Here is an 18,185-nt window from a genome sequence, read left to right as displayed (position 1 = left end):
GGTGAATGGTTAAAACCGAAACCTTGACGTACAAATTGGTGTATTGTGGCTGTCATGCATGTCAACTGAGATTGCTGTTGCTTGGTAACTGACGTTCAGAAATGACTTGTTCTCACCAGAAACAGAATAAAACCAAGAGGCAGGGACTTTGGCTCCAAAATGAAGCCAATTGGAAACATCGTTTAAGTTCTAATACCACTAATAGCTATGGTTGGCTCTGAAAAACCTTGGCTCTCGTCCCTTTGCACCCCCCCAGCTCTGTCCAAATGTTGGCACTTCTGATCCAAAAAGCCAACATGGTAATAGCCAAAGTGCACACTCGTTTCAGAATATCATCTTTTAAGCACAAGAGCACACAAGAATCTTCCACAGTGTTGGTCACATGACTTTATGGATGGCAACAGCAAGTGCCCAAAATCAAAGACGTGTTTTGTCCTACATTGGAAGGACTATTCTTGGACCATTCTCTGCTCTTTATGTTCTCTGACCTGTGTTTTGTCCAGTTGTGGTGGGAATGGGCTTATGTTTTCACGTAGATTTGTTAGTCAGTGGTACACTGTAAAAAAAAAAACAACAAAAAAAAAACGGTAATTTAACAGAATTTTTGCTGTTTATTTTACAGATTTTTCTTTATTTTTAAGATACAGGAAAATATAAATGAAATGACAAAAATAGACTGTGATTTTACATGTGAAATGTAAAATAACATGAAAAAACTAAATAAAAAACTGAATAACCAAAAAAATGTCAATTTTTTTAAATATTTTTTTTTCTTTTTTCACAGAAAAATACAGTTAAAATACATTTGCAAATGTATCATAATTTCACAAATATTTATTTTCTATTTATGAGACTAAACTGTTAATTTAAAGTTTAGTACTGTAAAAACAAAAAATAAAATGATAAAATTACTGACAATTAACTGTAAAAGAAGTGTTTGTTCTTTAAGTTTAACAAGACTTGTTTGTTAATTGACAAATATCTTGTGTAATTACGGGAGGTTTCACAACAAAAATGTTGAATAAATGTATTTTTGTGAATGTAGAACATGTATCAGCACTGATAAAGTGTCAAAATACAGTTTTTATCAGTGGATTGTACAAGTTAGTCTCATTGAATATTATTTTTTTTTAATATATATTTCTAGGTAATTTGATTGTTTTAATACATGTAAATATTCTTTATTAAACATTAAAAAGTCTAAAAAAAAATAGGCAAAATCTCATGTAAAGTTAGGGCAAAAAACTGTATTTTAATTATGGAAAATTACTGTATTTTTATGAGATGGTTATTTTCTGTTATTTTACAGTATTTTTTGGCACCCCTGCTGCCAGAATAATACCTTTTTTTTTTTTTTACTGTTTTTTTTTTTTTTTACAGTGTATTTAAAGACTTATGCTGTAAAGCTGTGCGTCAGTTGAGTAATGCTTCTTTACAGAGATATCCTATATCTTTGTTACAGTCAGATATTCCTCAAGGTGTTACCAGATTGTGTGCCTCCTGCAGTACTATGAGTCGACTGGGTGGAAAGACTTGAAGTTATGTCTGATGCAAGTTTGCTTGCCAGTGCATGTTTTCCATCTTGGTTTCCGAGTGACAGCCATAGATTACTTCAGTGACCAATGCCTGCGGTCTTTGCACATTTCTCCAAGATGTCAAGTGTTGTCAAACAGAAATCTCTGCATTCTCAAAATTGTTTTCCTTGTTTAGCATTCTCCTGCTTTGACTTCCTATCTCTTTTCCATTGCTGAAATCGCTGTGTGGTTGATGATAAAGTCAGTTTGTCTTGCCACATCTGCCGCTGACCAAAACTGATAAAAAATCACTTCTGTCTCTAACTGGGGAAAAATGTGACTGTGTTTATTACAACAAGAGGCCTTTTCCTCTGACCTTCAGAGCTGGACAATGACAATTTCACAGAGCTTTGCCCTGTGCTGTGTTGCCCCTTTTCTTCCAGTTTCTAAGGGTTTTCTTCCTTCCTCTGTTTGATCTCACTCTTAGCCCTGATCTCTTCAACAGTCACTGGCTCTAAGATCAGAAGAACATGCTCTTCCTATTCTCAGTTTCCATCGGGTTTGGTGTGTACCTGCAGTGAGCCTTTAACTCACATTAGTGCTTATCCTTTCTCTTGTCATTTCTGTTGACTGTGGCTGCTTCTCTGTTCTCTCGTTTTTTTCTCTTGTGCTTGAGCAGCAACATGATTAGTGAGTGCTTACATGATGAAACATAAGAATTAAGTTATTGGTTGGGAACTACTAGCTAGCCAAAGTTCTAGGTTTCAAAAGTACCATATGCAGCTGACTTTAATTTGTCTGTCATCATTAGGGATTTCCCGATCCAATCTACAGATTGGTATCAGCTGCCGATCTGGCATTTTTTAGAAGATCGGATCAGATTTAGTCACAAGATCAGGCCGATCCGGACCCGGTACTCGGGCGGGGGTAAACACATGTCACCGGTGGTGTCGGACTCTGCGTTGTGTTCTTTTTTTTAAAATGACAAGACCCGCACGAGTGTCCTTGGAGGCAGTCTCTGTTTATTGTTCTGACAAAAGTGACAGAAAACATAAAAACCTCCGGTCAGTATCCCACATAAAACACACTCCTCTCCCACAGAAATCCGGAACAAAAGGGCGTACATTAAATCATTAAAACAAAATACAACATACCTAACAAAAGTGACAGAAAACATAAAAACCTCCGGTCAGTATCCCACATAAAACACACTCCTGCACAAACCAAATGATAAAGAAATATGTTTAAATACATTATAAGCGCCTAATACAGCCTAAACTAGTTGGTTCATGTAAAAAAAAAAAATTAACAGAGGTTAAACCAAAAATTTTTACGAACTACACGGCTGCTTACCTCTCCCACAGAAATCCGGAACAAAAGGGAAGAGGCAAAGGCGCGGAAACTTCGGTTATAGTGCACAGTGTCACACCATAAATTGTTCGCAGGGGAACAGACCAAAACCAAAAGTTCCGCACACTGATCCGGAGGCCCACAATGTCAGGTACCAACCAAAAGAAATTGAAATAAAATGAACAGATTTTGTGTAATTATAACAATACACAATATAATATACATCCCACATTGCTGCTAAATAATTGACCCTGTTACACACACCTCCTGTAAAAGTTGAATTCACTTCAATTATAAAGGTATTAACTTCACAAATCATTCAGATATAAATTCTCTTGCACTTCAACTTACAAAATAACTCACAAAATGTACTCTAAAGTGCCAAAAGCTTCGACAATTTTATATTTTAAACAGTCAGTGCGAGTAACGTAGCTTACCTGTAGGATGATACAGCGTACTAAAGAAAACATGGCGCTACTGAAATGGGAGTTTATCAGCGTAACATATACACTACCTTAGAGTGTGGCTTCGACCAACTCTATATGTAAAGCATCATGAGATAACTTTAGTTATGATTTGGCGCTATGTAAATAAAATTTAATTTGATTTTTTGACTACTTTACACTTACAATTAGAAAATAAAAATTGTTACAGTTGGCCTAATAAATATCACTACACCAAAAAATCTTTTTTTTTTTTTCAGTGTGAATGCATTTAGATTTTGTGCAATTACAAAAACAAAACAAAATATTTGAAGTTTGTTTGAAGTTTCTGTCGTAGATGAGTTATCCAGTGTCTGTTTCTTCAACTACATTGGACTGCTTTGTGTTTTTAGGTTTGTTCACGATTACTTTGTTCGTAGATATCCCAAGTGAGCTGTTTCATGCAAGCAAAGGACATCTCCCCCCTCCTTCTTCCTCATAATATTCAGTGTCCTGAATAACCGCTGAAGCACAGCATTCCTCCCTGCTTTTATGACAGAAATGTCAAGTGGTCCCGGCTCCACTCTCAAAGCTAGGTGATATATTATCTCTCAAATTCAGCCTTTGGGATATTTATTAGAATACTTCCTTCTGCCAATTCATCATGTAAATATTGTTCCCATCCGCCAAAGTCCTCAGCACAATATTGAAATGAGGCACAGCATGCGGTCCGCTCTCTAAGCTCATCACTGTCAACAGATGAGTATGCAGTCAGGTTAAGTAACTTCAATATGTATAGGCTCAAAATCCCCCCAATATTCTTCATATTTCCAGCCAAAACTGTCTGCACTTCACATAGAGTGACAAGCTTATATGCATAACGTATTAGTGCTTCATCATTCCAGTTTCGAACCCTGACAAGGCAGCCCATAAAGCTGGTATGCAGCTGGAAATGTCTTCTATCCTCCAGACAGCAGTGAGGTTTCCTGCTTTTTCATGGTTTGACTGGTGAGTAGAGTGATTATCTGTCTTAGGTTGTGTCTTCTCCGGTGCTGCTTGGCCTCAGTTTGCATCATCAGGTGTAGGATTTGGGGATGAATGAAGTCACATACAGCTAGAAGTTCTCCAAAGTCAGTTTAAACAGCTGTTTTTAAAGTGGAGATGAAATGCTGAGCAATACGAGTAGTTAATTTACGTTTAACCTTGGACAAAATATGGCAGTCAGTCTCTTTATTTATTTTATTTTATTTTTTTAATTTGTTTTTATTAACAGAAGCTTTTACAGTAAGTTAAGGCACATTCCACAATCAATCAGTCAATCAAATTTTATTTACATAGCGCCAAATCATAACAAAAGTTATCTCATGACGCTTTACATATCGAGTTGGTCAAAAACAGACTCTGAAGCCAATTTACAGAAACCCAACAGAATCCTCCAGGAGCAAACACTTGTAACTGGTGACAGTGGAAGGAAAAACTTCCCTTTAACAGCAGAAACCTGGAGCAGACCCTGAGTCCTGGAGGATGGCCGTCAGCCTTGACTAGTTGGGGTTAAAGAGAGAGAATAAAGGAGAAGAAAAGAGAGAGTGATAGAGATAGAGAGAGGCTGGGGGAGAAGGGGGGGAAGTAGGGGGAGACACATGGATGCAGTTGATGCACAGATAACTGAACTAGAACTGTCGAAAGTAGATCAGCTGGTGTTAGTATAATTACTAGAAACCAGAACAAAGGTCCATGACTGGTAATACTACTACTACAAATACTAACAGTGGATGTACTACAATTACAACAGTTAGTATAAATAATAGAAACCTCTACCATCTATGGAACTATACAGGGTGAGGAAGCAAAATTTACAATATTTTGAGGCAGGGATTGAAAGACAGTGTATGACCAATTAGTTTATTGAAAGTCATGAGAATTTATTTGCCACAAGAAAATGTACATAATAGAAAATGTTTTTATTCTATGTGTTCTCCTTCTTTCTCAATAACTGCCTTCACACGCTTCCTGAAACTTGCGCAAGTGTTCCTCAAATATTCGGGTGACAACTTCTCCCATTCTTCTTCAATAGTATCTTCCAGACTTTCTCGTAATAGTTTTGCTCATAGTCATTCTCTTCTTTCCATTATAAACAGTCTTTATGGACACTCCAACTATTTTTGAAATCTCCTTTGGTGTGACGAGTGCATTCAGCAAATCACACACTCTTTGATGTTTGCTTTCCTGATTACTCATATGGACAAAAGTTTCTGAAAAGGTATGGATAATAGTGTTAGGTATGATTATGACATCAATATATGTTTGGTTTCAAAACAATTGACGTAGTGCCTGCTGAGAAAAAACAACTAAATGTTCATTGTAAATTTTGCTTCCCCACCCTGTATAATAAACACTATCATAACTATATGGATAAGTGAGTGATGACAATGAAGGCAGGAGAGAGGCAGGACCACAGCAGCAGGTCCAGAGATGATCCAGGAAAAACCTGTGATGATCCAGGGAAAACCTGTGAGGCGATAAAGCACAGAGACTCCGGGGAAGAAGTCAAGTCCGTAAAATGTATTCACTGGGGCGAAAATAGAAGTGAAATTAGGAGAAAAAAGGTCAGGGAGAAAGAGGAGAGAGAGGAGGTCAGAGAGGAGGAGGAGCAGAGAAGAGAGCTCAGTGTATCCAGATGAGTCTCCAAGCAGTCTAAGCCTATAGCAGCAGAACTAAGAGCATTCTCTAATACCTGGCAACTTTCTAAGGCACTGGCAATCTAGAACGGCACCAGATATGAGCAGTGATTCTAAAACTATGAATGTAAGATGCTTACCGCAGTACGTCGGACGTAGCAGGAAGAAGGAACACACATAAATGTATAAGCTTACAGATACACAACGCATAATTTGTATACATCAAAAGAAAAAAGAAGAACTAAATAGCCAAAAATGATAAAAAATTTAAATCTAAACAAAACAAAAATATTACAAGAACTTTTCCCATCCCACCCCCCACCTTCCTCCCATGTATGTCTCTCAGTTTCCTTTCATTCATATACCTACACAGTCTATGTCCATAATTTATACTTAAACCCATCTGTACACAGTCTTATGCATACAAATCAACACACTACTCACAACAGATATATCAATGAGGAAGTTGTACACGAAGAACCCATAGAGGGTTAATTTGAAGTCTGTCTAGGAAGGGTCACATCATCATGGTCAACCAAGTCCAGAGAGGGCAGACTCTTTATAATTATGGCTGCGGCTCTTTGTTGAAGTTTTGTTGCTGCTTTCTTCTCAAATCTATGGATTAGATCACAAGTGTCAAACATGTGGCCCGCCAAAGGCTCCATTCCAGCCCGCAGGATGAAAGTGCAAAAATTAACCTGAACAGTCGAGGTTGTCAAAATCATTTTGGTTCAGGTTCCACATACAGACCAATGTGATCTGCAGTAAAAATAACAACACAATAAATATCCTTTCAAAAAATGTGAATTGCATGAAAAACTATGAAAAAACTGAAATTTCTTAATAAAAATAAGTGCAATTTTAACAATATTATGCCTCAGTTGATCATTTACACATGTGCTTTAGAACTTACAGATCACAGTAGATCTGCAAATACACAAAACATTTGCAACACAAAACAGGCAGAATATTGGTAAAATTACACTTTATTCTTTATTCTCTTAAGACATTTCAGTTTGTTCATATTTATTCAAGTTATTCACATTTATTTTGTGAAAGAATAGTTTGTAAATGTAAACATTTTCATGTAATTTTACTTTTTTGACACTAAAACAAAGAGACAAATCTGGAGTTGTCATTATTTATAGGTTACCCCCCCATGTTTGAGGCTGTTTCTAGAGTCCTTCACATGTCTAAGGTCTGAACCACAAAGGCTGTTGTGTGCGTGTTTGTAGACGTAGGAGGACATTACTGTATACTAGACGACCTTTGTATTGGTGATTCATGAGCCTGTCATAAATTTTTTAGTAAAATGCTCAGTTTAGTAACATTGTTGTGGCGTTAGATTTGACAGATGAGGAGTTTGAACACAGAGGGTTCTTAGTGTTTCCTTGGTGATGGAGCGTGACAGTGGTTCTCCTAACAATGACGTCTGTCTGGGGGTGTCCGGCACATTGTCCGTCTGTCCGTCTGTCCTTCCGTCCATCTGTATGTGTAAAAACTTTGGTGTGGACTGAAGGCCAAGGGGTTTCAAGTGCATGCACATTATGTTTATTTCTGACATATGCCTTCATTGATCATTCACATTTGGCTACATTTGTTCCAAAGTGATTTCACTTTTTATAACACAAGTATCTGGTTATCTGATAACCATCCTCTCTGCCTAAGGTGCTAGAGATTAAAATACAAAAATGCCGCATCAGTAATGCCGCGTTTCCACTGCGTAGAACCAGCTCAACTCGGCTCGGCTTGACTCGACTCAACTCGACTCGAGTACCGGGTCCTATTTCTGGAGACCGTTTCCGTTACAGGATACTACCGACTTTACTGTACCTGGATGTCATAGTGTTGTGGCGCGTTACTTCCGTGTTGTCTGCTCAGAGTTGCTGATCACCTCACTCGTTGCGTGTTGTCTCGTCAAGCTCATGCGAATTTTTACGTCTGAACCTCCTCGACAAATCATGGTGTAGTTTTATGGGCTGTCATCATGTGGATTAACCTACCGCTCTATTTACTATCAACTTCCGCATCTGTTTTTTGTAAAATGGCGGGCACACAGAGATGACTCTCTGACCAGTCAGTGGTCTGCAGTGTTTACACGTCATGTTTTAGTATCTGGTCCCCAGTCCTGGAACCTTGAATGCATCCAGTTTGTCTTTGGTTGGTCGGTTCACTCTCAGCTCCTTCATATAATGTAATGACATTTAATGGATACTTAATGTGGATTTACTCTTAAAGTAGATCCATGTTGGTTTAAACCAGTCCCCATGGTACATTCTCACAGCAGGGGATGACAAGATCCAATTCCACCATAAGAAAAAGGATACAGCTCAGTGTGGCAGTATGTTGGAGGTCTATGAATAATGATCTGGTGGAGAAATCACATTAGCAAATAATGTTCCCTGACATGTAATGAGGGTTGCTCCGGTTAATGATGCTAAACAAAACAGAGAAAACATCGGCAACACAAACAAAACCAAGGCAAATCTAGACTGGAGGGAAAAAAAAAAAAAAACATCTTCACTGCGGAAAATTACTTTCCTCCTGTGGCTGATCCAGAATGTTAATAACTTGACGACTACAGGGACGAGGAGTAAGGCTGGAGTTGTAGAGAAGAACTTTAGGAGATGTAAGACTTGGCAAAGCTCCAGGATATTTATCTTTGAATCATAGTGCCAATTAAGAGACTTGGAAAGCTAACAGATCCATAAATACACAGATGTGTTTTCAGTAGCTTGGGGCTCTGTAAGCTAGATAGATTTATTTATAACGCTGCTGTCAGTGGAAATGAAATAAGGCTGCATAATTGATGTAGGGAAAACAAAGAGGTTGAGATAAGTCCCGAATTGGGCCTAGTCTTCAGAGTATTGTTCTTTCCTATCTACACCTTGAAGTTTTCTTCAACTGCAGTGAAATGAGTTATGACTTAACAACCCTCTGTGTTTTTCTTCAAAAAGCAGGCGTACCTTGAAAATAAAGGCAATAAAAATCCTGTTTTTTTTTTTTTTTGTTGTTGTTGTTGTTGTGTGTGTGCAAATGAGTTGTTAATAGTCAAGAATTCAGAAGGCCTCAGGTGGGATGGTGCAACTAAATTTGCCTCTTTGCATTGATTGGCCCCCACTCCTCCATGACCAGTCTGGTTTCGATGGGCTCGATATGTAAAGTGTCATGAGATAACTTTTGTTATTATTTGGCGCTCTATAGATAAAATTTGATTGATTGACTGTTGGGGCCAGCCACAGCTGAAAAGTTTTATTACAGATATAATGTGACCTGATGTTTCCATGCGTGGCCTTTGGTCAGTTGTGGCAAATCAATCAATCAATCAGTCAATCAATCAATCAAATTTTATTTATATAGCACCACATCATAACAAAAGTTATCTCATGACATTTTACATATAGAACTGGTCTAAACCAGACTCTTAAGCCAATTCACAGACACCAACAAAATCCTCCAGGAGCAAACACTTGGTGAGAGTGGGAGGAAAAACTTCCTAAAACAGGAAGGCATCGTCTTAAAGGACGGTCGTCTGTCTTGAGCAGTAGAGGTTAAAGAGAGAGGGTTAAAGGAAAAGAACAGAAAGAGAGAGAGAGACTGGGGGAAGGGGGGAAATGGGGAGGCACACATGGACTGCTAAAAACTAGACCTGCTACAGACAATGTGCATTTGAGTCCCAACGACTTCCTCTTTTGTGGCGAAACATAAAATTTTGCTGCATCTCATCAGTACCACCTGTAACAGAAAGTTAGCATTTTGAAGGCACTAGCAATATCTAAAGTTAATGTCACGTTAATTCTCCACATGGATGTTGCTCTGCATCATTTTTTTAGGGGTGCTATTGAGCCATTTCTAGTAAAACACTGAAATGTGCCCTGTCACCACACAGGTGATGATCAACCAAAAGTCATCAATTTGATAACATTTTAGTTTTTAGTCCAATGGACCCTTGGATCCGATGGACCCTTGGTATCACTTGTCATCCATCGTCCGTCCGCCTGTCCGTAAACAGTTTTTCAACAATCTTGTTCTCTAATACCATCAGCCAGAAGCAATTTTGAAGTATTATAACTTCCAAACAGTTGAATATATTGATATAATTACTATTGGAATTAGATAGGATGTCACATATGGGCTTTCATTTGGTATCTTGACCTTGAGTGACCTTGAAAGGTCAAACAAATGTCAATTAATGTTTTTAAATATGCCGTTGTACTACAGGACCCTTAGTCCTATTTTTTCATTTTTTTTTCCACAGGTGAAACTGCTACAAATGGCCAAAGCTGGGGGAAGAATTGTATATTTAAATCAAACTAGTGTACTTCCTGTTTGGTGTAGGAAATTGGTCTGATAAGCTTTTGGTAAATCTGATCAAATTTGGTACATTAAGGTGAATGATCTTTAAATATATAAAATATTTTTTGCGGGATGCTATTTAATGACTTTTTCACACTTTAAACCAAACTACAAACTTTTAAGGGTTTTTTGCTTTTGTTTTAATTATGTCCGTAGTCAGTCAAAACAGTGATTAGTTATTCAGACAAATAATAATAATAATAATAATAATAATAATAATAATAATAATAATAATGCCTTTGCCCTGGTCAAATATCAAACCTGAAATACTGATTTGTAATTTATGTGTATTTTTGCAGTTCTATATATTTCAAAGCCTTGTGTAATTTATCCAAAACATGCATAACTATTCATGCATTTTCATTTTGACTTGTATATTAATTATTCTCTTTAACACAGTAGCTGTTTTTAAATTTACTGTATAACTTGACTGGGTCAGACATCCCCGTAGGTGTATTGACGTTTTCATTATAATATTTGTATTTACATGTAATCATCTCAGAATAATTCATTGAAATTCAGCTCTTTTTCCCAGATGGCCTGTGTTTACATAATTGTGGTATGACTGCATATACTGCATATACTCCTGGTGTTCATTATTAATTTTTATGAGTATGAATATAAATCAGCTAGATTTCTTGATTTGATTGTTTTACTTCTGTGTAAAAGTGGATGGATCTAAAGAAGAGAAATAGCTGTTTCTCACAGTTTAATGTCCTCTTTAATGGTTTGCAGGACATTGGACCTATCGGGGGGGACAGGAACTGGAAGGGGATCGGTATCTCTCTGCTGGTGATCCTAGTGGTGCTCTCGCTCATCGGACTGTCCATTGTTCTTCTGTCCAAAGGTGAGCTTCACCACAAATCTGTGCAGAGACAATAAAAAAGGATGTATTGACAGATTACCTCGACATATACTGTATATATTTTCCTAAATTATCAAGTTAATTGTCTTGAACTCCTCCTCAGCATATACATGCTGTGCTGTTAATGATGTTGTACTTAGGATCGGTTTTTGTCCTGAGGCGGCTCTAAGGACCACTGAAGACTGACAGTACATGGATTTGTTTTGTCCTGGGCTCAAATAAACTTAATAACGGATTTTACCTCAAGACCAGTTGGTGAAAAAACAGGGCTCTGTAGCTCAGTGGTTAGAGCACTGGTCTTGTAAACCAGGGGTCGTGAGTTCAATTCTCACTGGGGCCTATCAAGCCACGGCAGGAATATTTTGAGACCAAAGAGTCACCAGTTCAACTCCCTGCCATATGATGAGGGATGGGAATCGAGAACCAGATCCCAGTAGCTCAATTCCTTGGATTTGTTTGCCTGCCTGCTTATTGATTCCGCCTTCGTTATGCATGCGCGATGATGTCACGCATACGCTGCATTGCTTTGGTCAGAACGTAGCCAACATGGCATTGAGGCAGAAACGGTCTAAAAAGACGACACCAGGTCCACTGGAACACTGTCAAAGCTTCCATTTCTTCAAAAGGGTGGAATCCCTCCAATCTGCTCAAGCATTTGTCCACAGCATGTGATTCATTTGATTCGCTACTTAGTGGCGCCTGTGAATCTAGCAGTAGAGTGAACACCAGGCCGTCATCCGGGCCCAGTTCCGGTTCCGGTGAGGGCAACAAACATTGTACCCCTTCAGATATAAATTTCCAAAAGTAGGGTAAAGGAAATGAGGTGCACAACGATGGGAGACGGGCAGAGTCGAACCGGTTCCAGAGGAATTAGTAAAGCATCTTTAATTTCACTTTCACTGTACACCCCACCCCCACCCCCGAACCGGGCCTGGTGTCATCTGTTATTATTATTTGTACATACTATATATGTTATATTTTCTGTGCAGAGATGGAAATATAAAAGACAGTTAATGCATACACACCCGTTTGTACTCTTTTATTCCCTCACCCAATGAGAATCGATAAGGAATCGGACCGATAAGCAAAATCGATAATGAAATCGGAATCGTTAAATTCTGATTGATTCCCATCCGTACATGTGATGCAACATCATACTGTTATTTAAGAAAACTGGTTTAAGGTGTGTTTGGAAGAGGTTAAACACAGGCCCGTAAGAAATAGTACTACACACATCCAACTAATTCTGCTTAAAAAAATACCATGACTTGGAGCTCATATTGTAACCTGGCCCATGTCATGTTTCTTAACCCTGTAAAGCCTGAAGCATTAAATCATTGACAGAAAATTCCAATTCTTTGAAACTGGAGCCTTTATCAGTCCTTCTGAATGACCACTTCTTTTTTCTTTCAAATATCAATTTCCGTGTGTGAGTCTCAATTTTGTATCATATTTGATACACCGGGTCTCAATGTTCAAATATTATTTTTGAACAAACAAAAACATAATATAAAACAAACATGTCTGGCAAATTGGTAATTCCTTTTCAAAATTGCCACAGTTCTGCCTCCTTCCTCATTATTGACAGTCTTGTAGTGTCACTGGAAAGGCCTCTGGTGAATGACTTTCTCCCCCTAGTGGATTATCTGTGTTTTGCATGTATCTAATTGTATACATCAGGTTTTTCAAGAAAAAAAAACAAAACAAAAAACATCACAATGATCATGTAGAGGGCTTCAAAACTCATGTATCAAATATGATACATGTGCCATTATAAGGTTAATCATACAGAAAGATGGTGTAAATGACACTAGCAAAGCAGGCTAGCTAACATTAGCAGTTTTGCATTCTGAATCTGCACCAGAGATCCCTCCAAATCTAATCTTTAACAAATACTACCTATACATATTATCCATGTGTATATCTACTGTTACAGTTACAGTCAATGTTTTGCATCTTAAGTGGGTGTGCACGCTAACTAGCTTAGTATGTATGTATTGAAGGATGTAGATAAAGCAATGCTAGCTTTGTGAGACATTGAAAGGACAGAACTTGTGACAGATTGCTGTTTTTAATTACATATTTGCTGATAACAGTGATGAAACAGGTAGACCATTGGTCCTTGTTGTTTATCTGGTCTCAGTCTCATCCAGCCCTGGTCTGGACCTGTTCTCAACCCCTCAAAGGCTTCACATTGTTTCATTCCAGGGGTAAAGGTCAAGGATTTTGGTTCCAAAATCAAGCCAATTCCTTTTTTTGTAGGAGTTGTAATACTGCTGATAGCCACTAGGTACTGCTCCACAAAGCACTGGCTTCCTTAGACTTGCATTGAAGTTCTCTCTGAAAATAGTGAGTCAAAATATTCCCCCCCCCAAGACTCCTTTTGGTCTTGTTCGTTATCTGCTTGTCTAATACATGTTTTATCATTTAAATTATTTCTCTACTAATGTGATCTTAGGTTAAATAGATGGATTTCATGTCTGGTATTGGGCTTTGATTTAGATTTTCTTAATTTCTGTAAATAAAATGTTGTTTTTTTGTTTGTTTTTCTCCAGCTACAGCTCCACTGTAGTTGTGGTGAATAAATTCCACTAACAGGACTGTAAAATGACCTTGCTACTCAGTCCTTGAAGAAGTTAACAATTTTTACCAACCTACTAATATGGTGTTAACTTTAGCTCACATGACCTGACACCTCACAGATGGCCCTGACCCCTTACACTCCCACAGCTCCACCCCTTTTTCCCCAAATACAGTCCCTTTTATCTTCAAAAAGCCAACATAGAGGTCAAAATCCATGCAGTAATCTGTGGATGAGCATGTGGTTCCTCTGTTCACGAATACACTATGGTCATGCTCAGAACTTAGACCGGATTTTCTCGATGCAGAAAACTCTCCATATTTCACTAGTAATTGGGAAATTGCAGAATATCCTTAAAAGAATGTTCAGATCTAAGACACAGGCAGGAAGCCATCCCCAGGCAGTTTCCACTTTACAATCAAAGTAACATGGATGTCTTTGGACTGTGGGAGAAAACTGTGCACAGATGATGCCATACGAACCACTGGAGATGTGCAAAAATCTACTCTGAGATATTTTGTTTATTTAGGTAAATAGTATCCATATTCTTGGTAAATTTAGGACTGCACAAATTTGCTTCTATGCCTCTATGAACAGCATGATTTGATGTAAGTGAATCAATAGAGAACTCTATAATAATGTAGAAATGGCATACAAAAATACGATCTTGACTATAAGGGTGAGTTGTGTTTGGATGCTTGTATACTTAAAATAAATTCTTCTGTCTTCACTACATGTATAGCTATCTAGCTATGACAGACAGTGAACAGACGAGTCTTCATTTGACTGAAACTTTTACTCATCATCTTTTTTGTAAAACTGTAACACACAGACATAATACAGCAATTAGTTCATTATAACAATATCTTCTTTACACTGAACTAACAGTAGTTTACAGCCTTAATGAGAAACTTTACAAAACATTAGCGTTAATTGGTATTTAAATTGCTTGTACTTTGAACTGACTTGTAAATAAAGCCGTCCGAATTGCCTAATTAGCATATGAAAAGTCCGCTAGCTTCATGCTAAATGCTGCCGTACACTAACCTGCTGCTGTATGCTAGCACCGCTGCTGTATACTAACATTTGAATATTTCACTTAGAAATACATTTTCATACTCAAAATTTTACAACAAACCCATTTATATCTAACTTACAGATCAATATCGTATCACTATTTCTAAATCTACAAAACTTACAGCCTTATGTGGGCCAAGACGACACAGATGGCTGCTCTTCATGACAGTTTTCACAGTAAACAATATACAACTTCTGCCACAAGAGGGCAGTATCAGGGCAGACCAAACTTGCAAAGCATTAAGATAAACATCAAAGATAAACTAACCATAACATAAGTCAATATGCCATCTGTATAAAAGAAGGAAGTGGCTATTGCCCCAGTACTGTGGACCTAACCTTCTCAGTTGTCTATTCCCACAGAGCCAATTAGTGCCCTAATATATCCTATGTTGACTTATAACCTGTCATCCTGCTGCCACAGTACTATGGCAATAATCATCACACGTGCCATGTGCCTTAATCGGTTACAGGAAAAGGCTAGGGTACCAGCTACGTCCAGATGACAATGCTAGTGGTATTTTTCTTTTGCAAGTTTTACGTCCATACACGTATCATGTCAAGAAGTATCTGTGTCCAGGTGTAAATGGGAAAACTGGGTTAAAACGTTGTAATATATATGCCACACCTATATGTGGTGCTGTACACAAATATAGACAGGATACACTAAAATGCATGCGCATGAGGTTGTGTCTGGGGGGTTCTTCCTCTGGTCATGTGGTACTATGGCGTCATCGTTTCCATACAGTGGTGTTTTGCTTATCCATATGACAATGCCAGAGCAGCGTTGTGGGATTTTTCAGCTCCGGGACCCGCTCTCCAAAACCATTTCAGGGCACCGACAATGCTGGTGTCATGTGGACAAAAGGCCGAACTGATATCAAACTTTTGTGGACTGACAATGACATTTGCGGTTGTGGTGTGTACAATATTTCACCACAGTACTGTGGCAACAAGAGGCTAATGAGTTCATGAACAGTATCTATGACTGGCTCAGGGATAACAAAATGTCCTTACTGCTTATTATCACAGTACAAATGCTAACATTTGATTGACTCTGTGGCAAGAGACAAACTGATATTTCATGCCACAGTACTGTAGCAGTAGCCACTGCATTAAAGTAATGACTTAATGACTAACTAAGGCTGAAACTTTATCAAGCACCGTAAGTAAAGTCAGTCATGTTTGTGTAACTTATCAACCAACCACAGTGGAGCTGAAAAATGTGCTTTAGTAAATAAAAGAAATTCAGACAAACCTGACAAGTAAGGGAGCTGTCATACAGACCTGTCAATCAAAGCCCAAAATGGCAGATATCAAAACCTGGTCCAAATAAAATGGATCAGACCGCTATGCCTCAAATTAAAACTGACTTCATATTTTTGGAGTTCAATGCGAGTCTACAGAAGCCCCCTGTTAATTCAAAAATGAACATCCACCACCAACAGCAGGGGCAGTAGTGAATCCTGAAAACTAAAACTAAACAGAACTCCCACATCATATGTCCAACATTCACCTTTTGTCGCCAACACCAAGAATTTACTTTCAGTTTCTTTCAATGACGCATCCTTCATTGCAAAAAAAATCAAGTTGAAGATTATGTTTTTAATAGATGACTCTACATGTATTACATTTGTGATCAACCAGAGGAGATCATCAGAAATGAAAGACATTTTATGAAACAGGTTTATTCTCATCTCATCATATAGTGAACAATAAAATGGAAAGTGGACTTCATCTTGAATCTAAATCATGAAACCATTTGAGTCTTTTCTGTTCATGGGCACTTATAAACATGCCTATATGCATGGTCAGATCTTGCTTTAAATCAGGCCCTTTTCTCCTACAGTATGTTCATAACTAACTTTTATTCCAGATGTCATCAAACTATCTGTCTTTATTCATATGGAGCAATCTGAGCTGAGGGTCCCAAATTTTACATTGCACTTTATTGTATATATTTCTTGGCAAACATTCTGTTTAATTTTCACTCTTAATAGCCCACTTTTAATAAGGTTGCAAAGTGCATTTTAATGTTTGACTGTTGTTTAATTGTGCAGCATGACCTATAGTATGTCTCCATAATCTGCATAATGCCCTTTCCCTGTTATGTGTGCTATATACAGTTAGCACAGGGGTTATCACTGATGCTGTACTATTCAAGAAAAGCTGAGGGCATAATGCAAGACCAGTGGTGTAGTCCAGGTTATACGGGGTCTACAGAGCATACCTACTTATATTTCGATCATCACTGCGTATACCCACTTCTAAATTCCCCCTGGTGTGCACCATTCAGTAGTATCTGAGACAGATTGCCCATGTTTTCCCCTAGGATGGTGAAGCCATGACCCGCCCTACTCTGCCTCTAATTGGCTAGTATTTGGTACCTTCACTGATTAGATTGGTTAACTTTAGGCATGAGGACTAATGAGCCAATCAGAGGCAGAGTAGGGCGGGTCATGCTGAGAAAACTGTTACTAATTTAGCGCCAGAGCCCAGGGCTCTGCTTAGTGCTGGCCGCTTCTGGAACCTGATTGGCCACCTCAGGTGCCAGTGGCACCCCAGTTGATTGACAGGTCACTGCACATCACATTGGAAGATGTACGATTATTGGAAATGTGAACAAGAAAGGCAGAATAAATGTCTTTCAAATGAGTGACACATATTGAGAGAACCTACTTTCATGGAATAGATAATTCTGAGGTAAGTTTTAAGGTGGTTTCAGAATGAGTCACTGTTTTTAACTACTGACCAAATGACTGTACATTTAGAGAGATTTTGTCACCAGTAGTTCAACTATGTGAGTAGGCCAATGTTATAAAAGGCTAACGTTATGAAAGGCTAACGTTATCCTCTGTTTGCCTCATGTTGAATACATTTACATTCATGCAGCTGCTTGTGTGACCAGTAAAACCTCCAAACTGCTCCTGATCAAGTCATTATCATTTCATAATAGTGAGCAAATACTACTGATGGATTTTTGGGTAAACTAAATAAAGTAGTCTTACATGTCACTGTTTCTAAAATGTTTTTCTGGACTACTTTAAAAAAAAAAAAAAAAAAAAAAAAAAGGGGGGGGGGGGGGGGTTTGGAGTACACCCACTTCTCCTGGGACCACTACACCACTGTGCAAGTCTTTATTAAATTATAGATATTAACAAGTTTTTTTCTCTCTTTTTCTGTAGATGATGGTGGGAAAACCTCTCTATTGCAGTTGACAGTGGATGATCTCTTTGACAGAAACTTTCAAATACACGATCCAGATGCAAAGTGGATCAGTGGTAAGGGCATTTTCTATCACATTATCTTTAATAGGTACCTCAACACTTTGGATATATACTT

General features: G+C 38.1%; 1 protein-coding gene and 1 non-coding gene across 2 annotated transcripts in view; both read left to right on the top strand.

Annotated features, from left to right (window-relative positions):
* Nucleotides 1–18,185, top strand: part of LOC115411906 (inactive dipeptidyl peptidase 10-like) — a 339,606-nt gene that overhangs the window by 152,957 nt on the left and 168,464 nt on the right. The window contains exons 2-3 of the mRNA XM_030124184.1: nucleotides 11,056–11,167; nucleotides 18,029–18,124. Coding sequence (XP_029980044.1) covers nucleotides 11,056–11,167; nucleotides 18,029–18,124 — 208 coding nt within the window. The remainder of the gene's footprint in view (nucleotides 1–11,055; nucleotides 11,168–18,028; nucleotides 18,125–18,185) is intronic.
* trnat-ugu (transfer RNA threonine (anticodon UGU)) lies at nucleotides 11,453–11,525 on the top strand. Its single transcript has one exon. It is a non-coding gene; the product is annotated as a tRNA-Thr (tRNA).

Source organism: Sphaeramia orbicularis, chromosome 21 (genome assembly GCF_902148855.1).
Source record: "Sphaeramia orbicularis chromosome 21, fSphaOr1.1, whole genome shotgun sequence".
Classification (NCBI taxonomy): domain Eukaryota; kingdom Metazoa; phylum Chordata; class Actinopteri; order Kurtiformes; family Apogonidae; genus Sphaeramia; species Sphaeramia orbicularis.
This window is presented reverse-complemented; position numbering and strand designations above follow the sequence as displayed.